Source organism: Tamandua tetradactyla, chromosome 2 (assembly GCF_023851605.1).
Source record: "Tamandua tetradactyla isolate mTamTet1 chromosome 2, mTamTet1.pri, whole genome shotgun sequence".
Lineage (NCBI taxonomy): Eukaryota > Metazoa > Chordata > Mammalia > Pilosa > Myrmecophagidae > Tamandua > Tamandua tetradactyla.
The window spans coordinates 63,523,234-63,537,046 of NC_135328.1; the positions used below are offsets into that span (position 1 = coordinate 63,523,234).

The 13,813-nt window shown below is 38.5% G+C and overlaps 1 protein-coding gene across 1 annotated transcript in view; it reads right to left on the bottom strand.

Moving 5' to 3' along the window:
* ACO1 (aconitase 1) overlaps positions 1-13,813 on the bottom strand; it is a 59,951-nt gene that overhangs the window by 32,278 nt on the left and 13,860 nt on the right. The window contains exons 2-4 of the mRNA XM_077147978.1: positions 5,682-5,800; positions 4,353-4,521; positions 3,188-3,325 (exon numbers count right to left, since the gene is read on the bottom strand). Of these exons, the coding sequence (XP_077004093.1) occupies positions 3,188-3,325; positions 4,353-4,521; positions 5,682-5,778 (404 nt within the window). The 5' untranslated portion in view covers positions 5,779-5,800. The remainder of the gene's footprint in view (positions 1-3,187; positions 3,326-4,352; positions 4,522-5,681; positions 5,801-13,813) is intronic.

A 13,813-nucleotide genomic window follows, 5' to 3' on the forward strand; every position in this document is an offset into this window, starting at 1 on the left:
CTTGCTCTTACAAAACTTATTTCTGTAGGGGAGAAGCTAAGCCTATCTATGATTATGCCTAAAAGTTACTCTCAGAGAACCTCTTTTGTTGCTCAGATGTGGCCTCTTTCTCTCTAAGCCCAACTCTGCAAGGAAAATCACTACCTTCCACCCTGTGTGGGACATGACATCCAGGGGTGAAAGTCTCCCTGGCAACGTGGACATGACTCCCAGGGATGAGCCTGGTCCTGGCACAGTGGGATCGACAATGCATTCTAGACCAAAAGAAATGTAACAAAATAAGGAATCAGTTGCTAAGAGAGTTCAAATAGAGTGGAGAGGATATTCTGGAGGATACTCCTATGCAAGCTTCAGCTTAATATTGTTAATTGCCATGGTTTGCCAAACCCTAACCAACATCATTCCTGTTAACTCTAAAGAAAACCCAGGGCTCTATCTGAGATCCTATAAGTTTCCCGTAGTAAGTTTACTTTTCAGAAACCTAAAACCTTCAGATGGTTCATAAGCCAGATAAGTTCTGAAACCTAGAGAGGGGCAATCTCTCCAAGAACATCAGCTATTTCCATCCCACTGTCCCTTATTGTCTTTATCCCAAATTTATCTGGTTTGGATATTTGCAATACTGATTTGCAAACATTCCTCTTCAACATGAAAAAAAGTTAGAATGGGCATAATCCAGATATCTCTAAAGATTTGGAAAAGGATCAAAGGAAAAAGAGGAGTTGTAACAGAAAAGTTAGGATTTAGAATATGAGTATGACTGTTGAAACATTTTATTAATATTTCTTTTACTCTCCAGGGTCTTTGAAGCTAGAAGGAAAAACCTGAAATTGTGGAAATGTGACCCATATCAAACTTTGAAATCTGTTCTATAACTACTTGTTAAAATGTACTTTGAAATCTATTGCTTTTTTGTACAAATGTTATATTTTACAATAAAAAATGTTAAAAAAAAAATAAGTCAATACAATGCCAGAGAAAATCACTCACTAGTTTGGCACATCTCTACAGTTTTTCATCTCTAGAAAATTTTCATCTAGCTGAGATCACTCTACACCTGTAATTTAATATCTAGCTCATTCAGTTACAACATGAGCATATTCTAAGTGTAATTAGACACTTTATAAATATAACTGTAACAGTTAACATAAGAATTTATTTAAGGATGTACTATAGTTTAACAAGTTATTTTCTTTTGTTGGATATTTTGAATTCTTCTAGCTTCACACTGTTAATAAATAATACTTTCATGAACATTATTAGCCATTAAGCTTTTCCTGAATTTCAGATATTTATTGAGTATTCTTAAAAGCAGGAATCCCAGATCAGAGTTAGGGAAATTTCTAAGGTGCTTAATATATATTGTTTTTGTCATTTCTAATTCATAGTGCTATCATCAGTGTACGAAGGTGTCTCCCCATGACACCTTTACAATTTTTATTTTCTAATCTTAACTTTATTGATAAGGGAAAATGGTAATCCAAGATTTAATTTGCTTTTTTATTACTTGTAAGATCAAAAAGACTTTCTATATTGTTTACCATTTCCATTTCCTTTTTTTTTGGATGTTGTGCAGTGGGGGTCACATTTCATTCTTTTTCATGTACATAGCCTGTTCTCACATCACCATTTGCTGATTTTTTTTTTGAGCCCATGGACCAGGAATTGAACCCAGGTTCTTATGGCAGACAAGAATTCTACTACTGAACTACCTGTGTGCCTCTCTCAATTTCCTTTTATTGTGAAATGTCCATTTTCCTTTGCTGATTTATCTGTTGGGTCTTACTGTTTTTCTAAATGGATCACACAGATTCTTTGTTTTAAGGATAACATAACATTTACTTATATTTGTTGCAAGTATTTTTCTAGTTATTTCCTCTTAACTTTGAAGTCATTAAATCTATATATTTTTTGCTTTTTGTTTCACTCACTGCTTTAAATGTAGAAAGTTCTTTCCCATTAAGACATCTGACATATATGTATATATATATTTTCTTGTTAACTTTTCTCATGATTTAATTTTTTTAGCATTAATGTTTGTTTGTTTTTTCTCATGGGCAAGCACCAGGAATCAAACCTGGGTCTCTGGCATGGCAGGTGAGAACTCTGCCTGCTGAGCCACCGTGGCCCACCCTTAATGTTTGCTTCATATGAACTGTTCCCCCCACCAAATAACTAATTTTCCCAAGAAAACTGCCTATTGTGTGCTCAATTCTTGCACTCAGACAGCTGAGAGTGACCTTTAAGGATTACAGGCCTGCAATAGGCACTAAGTCTTCTAACATACTGGGAAACAGGGAGCTTGATGGAGGCTGGAGAGTAAGTGATGCTCTGATGTTAAGTTCATGTGTCATCTTGGCCAGGTTATGGTGTCCAGTTGTCTGGTCAAGCTAGTACTTGCCTGATTGTTACTGTGAGGATATTTTGTGGACTTATATCATCAGTCAATTGATTGCATCTATAGCTGATGACATCTACAATAAGGTGAGGAGATTGCCTTCAACAATAAAAGGTCTCATCCAATCAGCTGAAGGCTTTTAAAAGAAGGATGATTTTAGTAGCCAGAAAGGAGAATTTCCATCTCTACTTCAGCCAGCCTGCATTTTCTGAGGAGTTCATCAAAAACTTTCATTAGAGTTCCCAGGATGCAGCCTGTTCTATGGAATTTGAACTTGCCCATCCCCGCAGTCATGTGAGTCAATTCCTATATTTATTTCCTGTTGGATCTGTTTCCTGAAAGAACCCTAATACAGATGTCTAATGAGAGATTTAAATTGACCTTGAGGTATAATAGGATTTTAGCAGGAAGAGAGGATATCGTAAGCAACAGAAGGCACAATGGAAAAGAAGGGAACAGGCATTATGGAAATCCACACAACCAGATACAAAGCCTATTATGGAATCCAAAATGGAATAAAGAGAGGAAAAACCCCAAACTTTAAAGTCAAGCACATACTTGCATTCATAAGCTTGATGGCAGAATTTCATGTGCGCGCATTTCAATTAGACTTTTAAGCTGCATTTAGCCACACACTGCTCCCACCCAAGAAATAAATAAAGCTTTTATAAAATTCACCCCCTAAAAATATCTTCACTGGCGAAATCTCTATTAAGTATATAAAAACAGACTTGTAAGCCATGATTTTGCACAAAGACGAAAACTTAGGTATTTATTTTAATCTCTCACCTTCTATTGAAATCAACCTGGATGGAATGATCAATTACAAGATCAGCAGGACAGATAGGATTTATTTTCTCTGGATCACCTCCTAACTTTTTCACAGCATCACGCATTGCAGCAAAGTCAACCACAGCTGGCACACCCCTAAGAAAAGAAAGAAAATTAAGTGGAAAGTAAATCTTTTAAACAAATGATGACTTTTTCAGTCTTTCCTTTAATGATATTTGTGGCAATATGACTATCTTATTAGATGAACTAACAATGGGTGGCTTAGAAAAGTGAACGTTTTAAATCATATTTCCTTGAGCAGACGTCACATGGGTGGCAAGTGCCACCACGGAGTGGCATCTTCATATGCAATTTCATCACTGCATTAAATTTAACAATGACTGTGGTGTGAACAAAATTGTGAGAAAACTGGCACTTTAAAACTCTGGAAATTTTACTGATGTGACTACTTCCCATCCATATGGTGGGTTGACAAAAACCTGGAGAAGACATAAGGGTCCAATCTTCAACTTCAGACTAAATTCAAAGAAACAGACATAATTCAGAGAAGCAGGCTGTGGATGAGATTTATGTTAAGTGAATCCTTAAGAGTACAAAATTCGGATGATCCTTCTCTAGAAAAATGAAATCTGATCTCTAGCGGGAATGAAATAACATCATTTAAAAATGGAAAGGTAGTATCTCAAAACAGTTATGGGGAGGATTCCTGGGAATAGCGGAATATGAGCAGACTTAACACTAACAAATTAGTCTAAGTGAAGTACATATTTTCCCTCAGAAGACAGCATCTCAGTGTTCCAAGGACAACTGTTTGAGACTTGATTTCACAGTTGAGAGGATGTGGGGGAGAAGAGACTCCATCCAGGACAGTTTCACTCTATGCTATTTTGTTCACCTTCCCGAGGATACTCAGAACTAGGATCTTCAAGGCCAGGAACAAGGACCCATGCGTTGTGAAAAGGCTGGGAGACTATAAATTCCAGCTTGCCTGAGACGGTCTCAGTTTACTCCTGCTGCCCCAGGGTAAAAACCTCCTTTCACTTCCAGGAGTGTCCAGATATTAGATGATAAGTTATACAGTTACTCCGACTTAGAGAAAACTTTCTCTAAAGGGACCCTGTGACCACGGAGGCCAAGGAGAGTGAATTGACATTAGGCTCACGTGAAGTCCTGCAGGATGACCCGGGCAGGCTTAAACGGTACTTCTATGTTCTTATGCTGCATGACATTCCAATTTAGGATATTCTCAATGTCATTTTTCTTCACCAAAAACTCGTCACAGCTCCGAATAGCTGCCTCCAGGAGAACTCTGATAGAAAATGGTAAGCAGCCTAGGGGTGAAAGGAGAAAGCATAATAAAACAGATAAAAGCCACAAGACACCTTGCTATATAAGCCTTTTAAAAAGCCAGTCTCTATATAAACTTGGTATAGGGCCATTTTTCCAAAAAGGAAAGAATGCAAAATTTAAAGTGATCATACTGTAAAATATATGGATATTGAATGAGTTTAAGAGAGGTTCAATAGTAGAAAATACCCAGAGCCTAGGCAAAAATAAAATATTCCAGTTTATTTTTACATATTAAATGGCTGCCCTGCCTTGGATTCCAAAAATAGGAAATTTCCCTAAAGTTGTCATTTTTTACCATGAAAAATGTCAGCCTAGATTTTTACTGTATTACTTGTTAGCAAATATAAACATGTAAACAAACACTAATATTTCTTATGAAAAACAAGTACTCATGAAATGAAAAAAATAACCCCTTCACAATCAGTATAATTAAGACCAAGCTGTAGGCACATTTGTCTTTCAAAGGAAATAAAACCCTAAACATAACGTAGTATGGTCTCTGGTAACTGACGGGCAGGCTTTCCAGGGTAAAACTCATAAGAAAAACGATTACATTTTTATGTACAAAAATTCTATCATAATATGTGAAAATTATTCACCAACATTATCTTAGAAAAAGAATAGGATTTGTAGCTAAAAGATTTGTGTTCTTGTTCTCTACTGTTACCCACATACTTGTCACCTGAACATGTCATTGATACTATCTGGGCCTCAGCTTCCTCAAGATTTCTTACATTTTAAAAACAAGGTCCACAAGGTGGGAACATACATACAAAGGCAATATATATATATCTAAAATGATATAAATATGTACAAACACATTATATACCATAAAGTGTTATATAAATGTTACATGTATATAATCATTATTATCTACTTGAAAGTGAGTTATGTAAGAAAGGTATATATGTGAGAGTTTGTGCTTGCACCCTAAATCCATGAATATTTAACTGTTCTTTGGCATAGCTCAAAAACCAGGTCTCCTGGCTTCTTAAGCCTGTGCTCCATCTTCAAACAAAAAATGCTGCTTTTTAGTTGCCTCTTCCAACTCTCCTAGAAGCTAATTAATTACATAGATTAATTACTATGCGAATAAGATTCCAATTGCTGAGGCAATTGCATAATAGAACTATTCACCTACCATATCTTGGGTCTTCCAATTTATTCAAATTGAAGAATTTTTTTCCTGGTTGTGCAGGATCCAGTGGCTCAGCAATGTGTGTGAATGGGTTGCTCATGATTACTGATGAACACGTGTCCCTGAAAAGGAAAGATAAAACTTCCTGTTTTCCTTTACAGTTGGACCTCATTTACACTTACGAGTATTTACTTTTCTTAATGACTATGGTGCAGTCACTCAAAAAAAATCACTTGTTATCTTTTCAAAGGAGGGTGAGGGTGAGACGCAGGTGAACACATGAATGGTATTCTCAGCAAATAAAACAGGCCTCTGTGAAGCTGTTGTAAAACCTGCATTCTTGCCACTCAGAAGAGAACTTCTCTAGTCATAGTTCTGTAACTTCCCAACATTCTTCTACTGATAAGATGTAGGAAGAAGAGGAATAAAAAATGTGTCTTATGATAAATTGAGTATCTGACAAGACCTCTGAGCTGGATTCAGGCCTGCTTAGCAGGAAGTAAGAAATCCACAGCAGGTGATATTACACGATTGCATAAAATTTTAACTTTGGAAGGAGGACTGGAAAGCAGCATTTTCGGGTACCTGTGAGTTTCCTGTTGCTACAGTCTCTGTGGCAGTTTTAGACTTAGATTCTTCCTAATTCCTTTTTGCAAACAGTGGCAAGAGTGTTTTGACAGAGGGAATCTTTAAATTACACTGTGCTGGAATAAAGGCCCAAACTCCTCAGATATGTTTGAAGGGGGCCGTCTACCCTAGTTGTGGACTGTTTCTGGCCTTCACCACACACAATCCTTAAATGAATCCATTCCATGATTTTCTTAACTTTAAGAAAAAGAATAGTAACATTTACCTGCTTAATCCTAAGGTTTTTATGAGTAAATTTAAACATTCAACATATTTATGGGAAGACGTATGGAATGATCAATATGACATACTGCTTAAAATTTTAAAAAACTACTGCGTATAGTATAATCTACGGTTTGTGGGGGTAAAAAGTTACATGCCCACCTGATCTCTATCCACATGTTCCTTTCTTATTAAGGACAAAAGGGACAGATAATAGTTCCTTCCAGGGAGACAGAGGCCCAGAAGTCAGGACTGGGAGGAAACAGTTTTCATTATATTCTTTAGTGTGGTTTGCATTTTTAATTGTGCACACATATAGCTTAAAAACAACAACAAAATCCTAGTTAAAAGTTAAAAAGATACAGATACTCGCACATCTCCTCTGTCCGAAGTCCAGTTCTAGGAAGTTTTGGGGAAAGGCAATCCCTGCCCTCCTAGAGTTAACAGTGCAGGTAACTGGCTCAAGAGAATGCAGAGACCAGCACAAGTTTTCTGTCAAGCCCCTCTTTGCTAGGAATTGTTTCTCTCTCCTGATCCCACATATTTCTACCACCTGGTGAGAAAGGGAGAAGATATGCTGACTCAATCTGGGCCAAATTCCTTCTCTAGGAATTCTGGAATGGAAACTACCAAAACGCCTCTGGGGCACTGTGCTGGTCTGAAAGGAACTATGCCCCCTAGAAAAGCCATGTTTTAATCAAAATATCATTTTGTAAAGGTAGAATAATCTCTATTCAATACTATATGTTTGAAACTGTAATCAGATCATCTCCCTGGATGATGGGATTTAGTCAAGAGTGGTTGTTAAACTGGATTAGGGGACGACATGTCTCCACCCATTTGGGTGGATCTTGAGTGGTCTATTGGAGCCCTATAAAAGAGGAAATATTTTGGAGAATGCATGATTCAGAGAGAGCAGAGAATGCTGCAGCACTACGAAGCAGAGTCCACAAGCCAGCAACCTTTGGAAATGAAAAAAGAAAATGCCTCCCGGGGAGCTTCATGAAACAGGAAGCCAGGAGAGAAAGTAGCAGATGATGCCTTGCTTGCCATGTGCCCTTCCAGCCGAGAGAGAAACTATGACTGTGTTCGCCATGTGCCTTTCCAGATGAGAGAGAAACTCTGAACTTCATTGGCCTTCCTGAACTAAGGTATCTTTCCCTGGATGCCTTAGACTGGATATTTCTATAGACTTGTTTTAAGTGGGACATTTTCTCGGCCTTAGAACTGTAAACCAGCAACTCATTAAATTCTCCCTTTTAAAAGTCATTCTGTTTCTGGTATATTGCATTCCAGCAGCTAGCAAACTAGAACAGGCACCAAATGTAGATGGTTGAAAGAATGCTAGGACTGCTTTGGAAGGGAAGACTGTGGCTTAAGTTTCTGAGGTGAGAGTATATTAGAATATAAGGTAATAGATTTGTTATTATTTCCCATTAAATTGGTTGCAAATCAGGATGCATCAGTTAAGAAGGAAAAACTTATATGTACATGATCAGTAAGAAACATGCTACCTTGTCTGCAGGAGAAGTTCACAAATCTGTGGGCTCAGAAAATGAGACGATAATTCCACTGACTAGAATTCTGAAGAGGATGTAAATTTAAAACGGCAGTAATGTCACTCTCCCTTTGCTTTACCGCTCATGATACTGTCCCAGACATAACTTTCCCATCTTAAACAGTAGCAATTGCAACAGTAAAATTGCTGTTTCGTCTGCCTAGAAAATGGATCAGCAGAACAGTTGTCTCCATAGGGACCATGGGATGTTTCAGAATCTCTGCAGCAAGGGAAGGTGATGGGACACTCTTGTAGAGCTGAGCAACATGGGTCATTCTCATCTTCAAAGGCCCTAAGTCTCTGAATCATTTCTATCTCTACTGTCACATACTGAAGGAGCCAGGTGACTCAAGTTTGCCAAAATCTTATGGTAGAGACCAAATGACGGGATTTACTTTCTTGTAGTTTGCAGATGCCTTGGGCAAATTATGGGAGTCTCACATGGTTCCTGCTATTTCTACCACCTAAAAAGCCAGTTTGTATTTCAGGATGATATAATGCTCAATATGGCTCTTAAAAGAAAATGGCTTAAGTAACGCACTCCACATTTGCCTTCCTTTTTTCTTAGAAACTAGACGACTGTCTAATTTCATTACGCTAATGAAGCAAATTCTACTTGCAGAAGTTAGGGGAGGAGATGAGCCAGTTACTGCTTACTTATTAAGTACCAGCATATGCCAACTGCTTCATACCATGTTCTCTAATCCTGGGACCACTCCCGTAAATAAAGCATAACATTATTCCTCTTTTAATATTGAGGAAACTGCAGTTCAGAGGTATAGAAAAACTTGCCCAAGGGTACACACCTAGTAAAAGGTAAAGCCAGGTTCTGAATCCCAGCTCTTTCTACCACCCCTTACCACCTCTCAAGGTACAAAGTCTTCTGCTCTGAAGGTAATGCTGGCTTGAGGTCAGGATTAACCCTAAGAGAGGAGGAAGCCAGAAGAGGCTCATGGGCCTGGGAAATCCTCCTGCACAAGACTCAGTGACTGAATGTTGGAGCTGACTCTAATTCTTTCCAGGGGTTACCTCAACCTGAGCCAGGCATTGCCACATTGTCCTTTCCCCAACCTTTATTGAGCCACAGGGCAGTAGGGAGCAACAACAACCATGTTTTTGCAGCTGTGCCAGTTTGAAAGAATTGATGTACCCTAAAAAAGCCATGTTTTAATAATAATCAGTCTTGTGGGAGCAACCGTTTCTTTTAATCCCTATTCAGCACTGTATGGAAACTTGATTACATTATCTCCATGGAGATGTTACTCGCCCAATTGTGGGTACTGAATAGAGGGAGATGTGACTCCACCCATTGCACATAGGGCTTGATTAGTTTTCTGGAATCCTTTAAAAGAGGGAGCATTTTGGAAAAGGCTTGAGATTCCGAGAGAGCAGATCTAGCAGAAGGACAAGAGTCAAAGCCCATGCAACCAGAGACCTTTGGAGATGAAGAAGGAATACGCCCCCAGGAGAGCTTCACGAAGCAAGAAGCCTGGAGAGAAAGCTAACAGATGTCACCATGTTTGCCATGTGCCTTTCCAGGTAAGAGAGAAACCCTGAACTTCATCGGCCTTTCGTGCGTGAGGCTAACCTCTTGTTGGTGCCTTAACTTGGCCATTTTTATAGACTTGCTTTAATTAAGACATTTTCTTGGCCTCAGAACTGTAGACTAGCAACTTATTAAATTTCCCTTTAAAAAAAAACCATTCTGTCTCTGGTATATCGCATTCCAGCAGGTAGCAAACTAGAATAGCAGCTAAAAAATTGTTTGCTTAGAAGTTTGGGAAACATCCCCTCCATATAAACCTGGAGGGCTTGGGAGATTAGAGCCTCTGAAAGAGTTCTTTTCCTCACAAGAGTCCTCAGTGGTTTAGTAATGCAAAGAGAAGACTCAAACACCCAGTTCCAAGGAGGGTTGAAGGGAAAGATCGATCTTCAGCTCACTAACCAGTCCAGAACCAGAGGAGCCTCTAAGAATCATGAATACTTTCTAGGTCTGATTTATCCTGGCCAGAATCCTACACCACCCCCAAATCTCAAGCATTACCACAAGCCCTGCAGACCCCAAAACTACCTCAAAATCCGGGGTTTCATTCTGAAGTCCAGCAACCAGCCAAGGAGCTCTCCTTATGTCTCACATCCACATAAAACAGAGATTCATTGTTTCAATTCCTTCCTTATTTCCCAACTGACACCCCATCACCCACCCACCCAGCACTTGGTTGCTGCCTCTTTTCTCTAATACTCATTTAATACTAATGGAAGACAGAGATGAACAAACAAGGAGAGTATATGTGGACTTTTTGGAAAGGGGTGGACTGTTAACAGCCTGGCAGAGGGAAGAGTTAGAATAGACAGCAATATGTTCAGGTTGCTGCTCTCCCTGTTCTACAGAATGAGATGATACTGCATGGAGACAGAGGAAAAAAAATAAAAAGGAAAATGATAGCTTTTAAGCACTGAGGTTGGAGCACTCATTCAAAACTTTCCTTCCCTTTCTGGGTTCTTGCTTTTGGAATGCTTAAGACTGCTGAACATTTGTTCCTGGCCAGTGAATCCTGCTCCTGGCATGAATAGTTCTTACGCAGGAATTAAAAAAGGGACACCTGCACTGTATCTAAAAGCCTTCTGTTGAGTTCACATTCTGCAAGTCAAGACAACTATTTTGGTACAGAAACAGTGTCTTTTAAAATTAAACCAGTTTCAGGCGGGCCACGGTGGCTCAGCAGGCAAGAATGCTTGCCTGCCAGGCCAGAGGACCCCAGTTTGATTCCCGGTGCCTGCCCATGTTAAAAAAATAAAAATAAAAAAAAATAAACCAGTTTCAAAGCCATCCATCTGGAAATTCCAGCTGGGAGACTTGTGTATTAATGTGATCCCCACAGGTATGTCTGAGCATGGGCCTGAGGGAGAGAGTGTCTGGACAACAGATGTTAAAGTCAATCACTCTGCAAAATAGTGCAGAGGCAGACAAACTGGAGGTAAGACATTTAACAAATGAGCCATACTCCTGATGAAAAGATGGGAAGGAAGTTCAGAGCTGGGATCCCTCCTCCAACCGAGACATTACCCTGGGAATGAGACAGAATCAGAGAATATTGTGCTTTGTGCAAGAACCTTAGACACTATGTAGCATTCCCCTGCTAGGAAAGAGAGGCCCTGAAAAGAAAGTGACTAACCTGGGATTACACGACATCATAAAATTCTATTAGATAGTAGTGTGAAAACTCTTAGAAAATTAGAATTTTGAAAAATTAAATTTATCTATATTTAATTTATAATTGAGAATTATTTATCAATGTCTCAGCATCTGAAAGTTTAAAATGTGTTTTGTCTACCACCTTGTTGCATATGCACAGTTAATCCAAAAGGCTCAGCTTTTCAGCAAGTAGAAAAAGATAAATTTCTTTATGGATCATATTATGAGATGAACCATTTCATCCTTGTTGCAATAGTAAATGAGCAACATGATTTTGAAACTAAGGTCATTTAAACAACATTGATAACATTTTTAGGTTCCGGTATCATAATTTGAGCTTGGAGTTCCTTAGCTAAATAGAGACTTGTAAGTGGTAAAACCTGTGAAGAAAACATGGCTGATATTCCTTCCAATGAAATGCAAATTTCCCACAGGAAAAAAAAAGTTTAAAATCCTTCCTAGGTAGAGTTGAAAAAGGGACTATTTAGGTACTTTTGTGAATTTAGCTCTATAATCCTTCACTGAACCTTCCATCTGGTTCAGAATTCCTGAGAACTGACTCACAGCTAAACTCTGGTCGCTTGAATTTTGATATTCTGCCTGGGTGACCAGGTTAGTCAAAGAGAAACAGGAGTAAGAGTAAATCAATTCTATAGATTTAAATATCAAGTATACAATTCTTTCTCAGGTTCAACATAGGAAATGTGGGCATATCAAGTGATATAAGTGAAATAAAAGTTTGCAGAATAACATGCATAACGGGAATTAATTCAAGTTAAAAAAATAACTTCAAGACTATTAGTATATAGTCATTCAGACACACTCACATTTAAATTTGTACACAAAGCCTATAGAGGACATTACAGATACCGAAGGAATAGCATTTCCATAAAATGAGGACTTGATAGGCATCTTCGCTACATCCTCCGAAAGGACGATAGAACAGTTCATCAAGCTCTTGGGACATATAATGTATATTCTCTCTTTAATAATGTTGTTAGAGAATTTATTTAAAAGTAAATTTGTGACTATTACTTTAGATAAACCCCACCTTGCTATCCCCAAAATATGTTCTTCATTATCCACCAATGGAGTGAAATGGTTCTGAAGAGACTCCCTGAATGATTCATGTTTAGTTTCAGTTAGAGAGCTAATACTTCATACAGTAAAACAAACCAGCCCAAGCTGTAACTGCTCCTCTCTCACCCCCTTCCCAGCTTCCTTTCATTCCCCGCCAATTCCAGCAGTATACCAAACTTGTGGCTGAACCACCGCTTCTTGGGTAATAACTTTTAAAATAATTGCACTAAGAAACGTGTTCATTCTAAAAACCTCAGAAAATGCAGTTGAGCCAAAAGAAGAAAATAAAAGTCATTTGTAATATCATGATTTGGAGTTTCATTTAACATGCGTTTTAAATGCATTTGGATTTTTTTAACGGATTAGACTTCGTGTTTTATAAATTGCCCTTTCCACTCAGTATAGACCACACAGATATATAAGAGCTTACTTAAGCAAACCCTTATTATAAAAATACTTAGGTTGTTTCCCATCATTCCTATTCAAATAAAGTTGAGACTCCTGTACTTTGAGTAGGTTCTTAATCATCTCTTTAGAATAAATTCCTAGTTTACAGTTTGTAGAAATAGGACAGCTGAGTAAAAGGATTTGCATCGCCCCATTTTGTTACAACCTCCAGGTTGCTCTGGTAAAGTCTATACCAAAGTCATGAAACTTCTCTATAGAAGTGAAGGGAAGTGCCCAAACTCCTAATCCATTAACCCTTTGCCATGTTAAGAGGCTAAAAAACCAATCCTGGCATTTCTTTGACAGATAGTGAAGATGAGTATTTTTCCATTTGTCTGTTAGATATCTGAATTTCTTCTTTTATAAACTGCCTGTCTGCCAGATAGCCAAACTGAATGACACTAACATGGCCTCTGGTGACTCAATGTTCTCATTTCCCAGAGGACTTGACTGAGCTATAAATGTGGATAAGACTCGGCCTTGTTAACCTGGAGAGGCTGCAAATGCTCTTGGCCCCAGTATGGCGTTGAGAGTTGCAGGCTACAAGATTTCCCTTTAAATGAATGACAGGCAGCCAAATCTGTTGGATAATTTAACCCCCTGCTTGAGTGCATCATTGGTCAGTTGGTTACAACAGAGCAGGAGGCTGATTAGCTTAAATCATGGGCAAGATCCCCATTTGGGTCATGAGCCTTGCTATCCATAGCCCCAGGCTGAACCTCTAAGCCTAGGCAGCAATCCTGTGAATGGATTTCATGAGGAGACTGAGCAGAGCAAATGAACAGTACTACTAAGTCATCACTTATGCTAGAAAATTATCTCAGGCCATATGTCCCCCTGACAATGAATGACTCAACATTAGCACTGGCACTGAAGAGGATAGCACATGATAATGTTCATCTGTCATGGCCAGGTTTGCAGAAATATTGGAATAGCGGACTTTCTTTAGCTTAAAATGATTCCCCTCTTAGGTTTTCCTTCCATGTTCTAGAGTATATAAACTGT